A 5,328-nucleotide genomic window follows, 5' to 3' on the forward strand; every position below is an offset into this window, starting at 1 on the left:
ACCCCAAATTTCGTTCGGGCGGGTCAAGACGTGTCGTGTGTGGGTGCCCGTGCAAATGGGTCTATTTGTTTCATGTCCTGTTGTGTGAGGGCACCCAGGGCAGACGTGGCCTTATAAAAAATGTTAAGTTGTGAAGGGGGGTGGGCCTCGTGCATGATCGTGTCGCCCGTTTGCCCGAATCTCCATTGTGACTTCATTTTGGTCGTGTGTCGGAGCCTATGTAAACTCGTTCGTGCGGCTCGTTTGCCATGTGAACTCGTTCGGGTGGGTCGTTCGGGTGGGTCGTTCGAGCGGGTCGTTTGAGGGCGCCCGTGTGAACTCGTTCGGGCGGGTCGTTTGAGGGCGCCCGTGTGAACTCGTTCGGGCGGGTCATTTGAGGGCGCCCATGTGAACTCGTTCGGGCGGGTCGTTCGGGCGAGGGCCATATCAAAAATGCTAAGTTGTGACCCGAGGTTGGATTTGTGCACGTTCATGTAGCTCGTTTGCCCGGATCTCCCTTGTCGGTTCGTTTCGGTCGTTCGGGTGCCAATGAAAAATCGTTCGGTCGGGTCGTTTGAGGGCGCCCGTGTGAACTCGTTCGGGTGGGTCGTTCGGTTGGGTCGTTCAGGCGGGTCATTTGAGGGCGCCCATGTGAACTCGTTTGGGCGGGTCATTCGGGTGGGTCGTTCGGGCGGGTCATTTGAGGGCGCCCGTGTGAACTTGTTCAGGCGGGTCGTTCGGGCGAGGGCCGTATCAAAAATGCTAAGTTGTGACCCGAGGTTGGCTTTGTGCACGTTCGTGCAGCTCGTTTGCCCAGCTCTCCCTTGTCGGTTCGTTTCGGTCGTTCGGGCGCCCATGCAAAATCGTTCGGGCGGGTCGTTTGAGGGTGCCCGTGTGAACTTGTTCAGGCGGGTTGTTCGGGCGAGGGCCGTATCAAAAATGCTAAGTTGTGACCCGAGGTTGGCTTTGTGCACATTCGTGCAGCTCGTTCGCTCGGCTCTCCCTTGTCGGTTCGTTTGTGTGACGACCTGTGGCGCTGCACGGGCATGCGATGAGATGACGTGCGGCTCCACCTGGGCGCGCGCCCCTCCAACACATAAGAAAACAACAGAACCGTGAGCGAGCCATGAAGTGCGATGTAAATGCGCACAAGTAATGGAGGAATCGCTCGTTTATAAGGCGGGTGCCTTATGTTCAAAGCCGACCGTTAGATTTAATTACTGTTGGAAGGGCCGACGGTAAGTTAAAATGAATGGTGGCGACTTGTCATGTTTTACAACGTCGGCCAAGGGAAGACATGCTCACATTGGAAGCATATAAATACGGGTGAGCTGTGATTCATTAGGCCATCGTTCAATCGATGGGCATTCCTCTCTCAGCGCACAAGGAGTAGTGCGAAAACAGAAAAGGGGTAATCGGTCGAGTGAATGGTAGATGAGCCCGCCGAGCCGGGCGTGGCGAGACGAGCTCTGGTTTCGGTCACAGGAATGCGCCGAGGTGCAACGGAGTAGCGGAGAACGGGTTGGAGGTCGTATGACCGAAGTTAGGATTTCGGTGGGGTATAACAATATACTCGTGCATTCATAGCAGAGTTCGTCGGTCGGGCAGCGACCGGATAAGGAACAGGTTTCTGTTCGGGCACGCGTAGTATCTATACTCGCATCGGATTGAGACCGGGTCGGGGTATCCAACCTCCGGTAGGCGTGCGGCGGTGGAGTCGTGCCGGGCAGGTCCACCCGCTCAAGAACCGCGGCCATTCTCATCTATGTTCGCACGGTTGAAAACAGGAAAAGGGAGCGTGGGTGCGCTTACCCGAGTTCTGGCTCGAGCGCAGTGTGTATTCTTGTAAAGAAGTTTCGGCGGACCGTCGTGCAGGGGCGCACGGGCGGTCGCCCTTCGAACTGTCTATTGTAAATAGAATTTTAAAGTGGGTCTAGGCAGACCGCCGTGCGGGTTAGCACGGGCGGTCGCCCACCCGGTTGTAAGATTATTATGATATAATAAAGAGAATTGTTATTAAATTGTAGCATTGGTTCTTTGATGCATTAATATTGTTGTTTCGGTTTTTGTCATATGATTATCATCGGTTATGAATGTTGATGAATGATTATAATTATTGATGGATGGTTAAAGCACTTTACATAATCAAGGAATTAAAGTTAAGTGTTTTATGGTTAAGGCGTAGTCCATAAACGTGCATTCAGTCAGAGTGGGCGTTCGGTGGTGCCGCACTCCGCCCAATAAAAGAAAAAAAAAAAAGAGATTGGGGGCGTGACAGGTGGTATCAGAGCAAGGTTGCTCATGGCAGGTGAAGCAGATAAGACCATGGAGAAGGCATGGATGAACCGCTTGGGGTTCGTGGACTTGGTGGTTCATGGAAAAACCATTCAAGCCCTGGTGGACACAGGGGCCACACACAACGTTATGACGACCAGGTTAGCAAAAGAGGCTGGGATGACGATCACTCCATCGAACATGGAGGTCAAGGCAGTGAACTCTAGAGCTAAGGTGGCAGGGTTGGTACATGATGTACCTGTACAAATAAATGAATGGAAGGGTCAGTTGGACTTCACAGTGATGGAAATGAACGACTTCGATATGATACTTGGGCAGGATTTCTTGAAAGGGAACAAGGATATTGTTGTTCCTTTCTGTGATGAGGTAGTGCTGATTGGACAATCACAAAGGAAGGAAGCCAGGGTGCAGCATGTTTCGGCACTAAGCTTTGAGAAGGCCATGAAGGACTCAAATATGGAAACATATGCGGTAATGTTCAAAGATGTTGAGGAAGGGGGAAAAGGAACACCTGTTCCAACCGAAATATCTGAGGTACTTACCCAATATGCAGATTTGATGCCTGACGAGCTTCCAAAGAAACTTCCACCAAGACGTGCAGTGGACCATAGCATTGAACTTGAGCCAGGGAAGCAGCCCCCGGCCAAGGCACCTTATCGATTGTCGGGACCTGAATTGGAGGAATTGAAGCGCCAGTTAAAGGAGTTAACTGAGGCAGGATTCATCAGACCTTCAAGGTCCCCTTATGGAGCCCCGGTACTGTTCCAACGGAAGAAGGATTCGAACGAGCTACGGATGTGCTGTGACTACCGTGCATTGAACAAGCAAACGGTAAGGAACAAGTATCCTTTGCCATTAGCGGCTGATTGCTTTGACAAGCTTGCGAAAGCTAGGGTGTTTTCCAAGCTGGACCTGAGGCATGGATATTATCAAGTGCGGATAGCGGAAGGGGACGAGAAGAAGACCGCGATAGTAACAAGGTATGGTAGTTTTGAATTCCTTGTTTTGCCGTTCGGGTTGTGTAATGCTCCTGCTACATTTTTCACTTTGATGAATGATGTCCTACGACCATACTTGGACTCGTTCGTAGTGGTATACTTGGACGATATAGTGGTGTTCAGTGACAACATGGAAGATCACAAAAGACACTTGGCAATGGTGTTTGAGGCACTGAGGACAAATCAGTTGTTCTTGAAAAAGTCCATGTGTGTGTTCGCCCAGACTGAGATTTCGTTCCTTGGTCATATTGTTGGTCAAGGATACATACGGATGGAGCCAAGCAGGGTGAAGGTAATCAAAGACTGGGTTGAACCAAAGAATGTCCATGAGATGAGGGTGTTCTTGGGCATGACCAACTACCAACGGAAGTTCGTAGAGGGGTACTCCAAGGTGACATCGGCACTAACAGACCTATTGAAGAAGGACAAGAAGTGGAGTTGGACGAACAAATGTCAAGATGCATTTGATGATTTGAAGAAGCGGATGGTCACAGCTCCGGTACTGAAGTTACCTGACTTCGAAAGGCCGTTTGAGGTACACACTGATGCTTCAGATTTTGCTATAGGAGGAGTTCTCATGCAGGATGGACATCCAGTGGCGTACGAGAGTCGGAAGTTACAGGATAGAGAACAAAGGTATCCGGTTCATGAGAAGGAGATGACTGCTATTATCCACTGTCTTCATGTGTGGAGGCATTACCTGATCGGGAAGCCGTTTGTTGTCAAGACAGACAACGTTGCAGCAAGTTACTTTGCATCACAACCGAAGCTTTCAGCAAAGCAAGCTCGGTGGCAAGATTTCTTGGCAGAATTCGACATGACTATCGAGTATAGACCGGGGAGACACAATGCAGTAGCAGATGCCCTTAGTAGGAAGGGACAGCTGGCAGCATTGGAGGAAGGAGAGGACCGGGCCGCTAGGGGTAGAAGCCGAATTCAGATGTCAGAAGAGATGCAAAATAAGATCAAGGAAAGCATTGGGACCGATACTTTGGCACAAAATATAGTGGAGCAGGTTAAGGAAGGGAAGACACGAAAGTTCTTCCTACGAGATGGGTTCTTGTTCTTTGGGAACCGACTCTATGTTCCAAAGTCATCAGGACTCAGGAGACACCTTTTGAAGGAATGTCACGACTCTCCGTGGGCTGGACACCCAGGACAACGTCGTTCCTTGTCATTGTTGGAGAGGGGTTTCTTCTGGGAGAAGATGAGAGAGGATGTGGAGGAGTACGTACACACATGCATCATTTGTCAGCAGGACAAATCGGATAACCAGAGATCAGGAGGACTGTTGCAGCCTTTGCCGATTCCAGAGAGACCATGGATGAGTGTCTCAATGGACTTCATCACCCAGCTACCGCAGGTTCAGGGGTATAATGGGATCATGGTTGTGGTTGACCATTTTTCCAAGTATGCCGTCTTTGTTCCTACAAAGATACCTTGTGGGGCTGAGCGAACAGCAGAGTTGTTCTTTAAAAACATAGTGAAGTATTGGGGAATGCCGTTGAGTATTGTGTCAGATAGAGATCCGCGATTCATAGGAAGATTTTGGACAACACTGTTCAAATTGGTTGGGACAGAACTGTTGATGAGCTCGAGTTACCACCCTTAGACATATGGGCAGATCGAGAGGATCAACACGTTGCTGGAGGACTACTTGCGACACTACGTGACAGCTGACCAGAAGAATTGGCCGGAACTCTTGGATATTGCTCAGTTTAGCTACAATATTCAAAAGAGTTCTGCGACAGGGTACAGTCCATTCGAGTTGGTAAATGGACAGATGCTGGTTGCACCACATACTGTAGTAACGGGGGGTTTCTTGAGGAGTCCTCATGCGAAGAGATTCATGAAGGCTTGGGAGGAGACCCTAGAGTTAGCACGGTTGCGCTTGCACGATGCTGCAAGGAGGATGAAGAAGTATGCTGACCGTGGGAGACGAGAAGCACACTTTGGTGAAGGGGACATGGTATTCCTCAGAATCGCCGGGGAGTAGTTTCAGCCAGCCAAGGGGACGATGAGTAAACTGACGCGGAAGTATGAGGGACCATTCTGA

The 5,328-nt window shown here is 50.2% G+C and overlaps 1 protein-coding gene across 1 annotated transcript; it reads left to right on the plus strand.

Moving 5' to 3' along the window:
- Positions 1 to 2,280: 2,280 nt before the first annotated feature.
- Positions 2,281 to 4,952, plus strand: LOC149201631 (uncharacterized). Its single transcript, XM_089401318.1, has 6 exons — positions 2,281 to 2,988; positions 3,168 to 3,254; positions 3,496 to 3,564; positions 3,751 to 3,908; positions 4,107 to 4,499; positions 4,853 to 4,952. Exons 1-6 carry the CDS (start codon positions 2,281 to 2,283, stop codon positions 4,950 to 4,952), a joined length of 1,515 nt encoding a protein of 504 aa, XP_089257444.1.
- Positions 4,953 to 5,328: the final 376 nt, after the last annotated feature.

The sequence above is a fragment of the Pinus tabuliformis genome, chromosome 2_1, assembly GCF_031772625.1.
Source record: "Pinus tabuliformis cultivar Carrire ecotype Pingquan chromosome 2_1, CPIR1, whole genome shotgun sequence".
NCBI classification, from domain to species: domain Eukaryota; kingdom Viridiplantae; phylum Streptophyta; class Pinopsida; order Pinales; family Pinaceae; genus Pinus; species Pinus tabuliformis.

Excerpts from the sequence above, each read along its gene's own strand:
- LOC149201631 (XM_089401318.1), top strand. The coding sequence starts at position 2,281 with ATGGCAGGTGAAGCAGATAAGACCATGGAGAAGGCATGGATGAACCGC. Across the intron at positions 3,565-3,750 it reads TGGAGCCAAGCAGGGTGAAG|AAGCGGATGGTCACAGCTCC; the intron begins GTAATCAAAGAC and ends GATGATTTGAAG. Across the intron at positions 4,500-4,852 it reads ATGAGAGAGGATGTGGAGGA|AACTGTTGATGAGCTCGAGT; the intron begins GTACGTACACAC and ends TGGTTGGGACAG.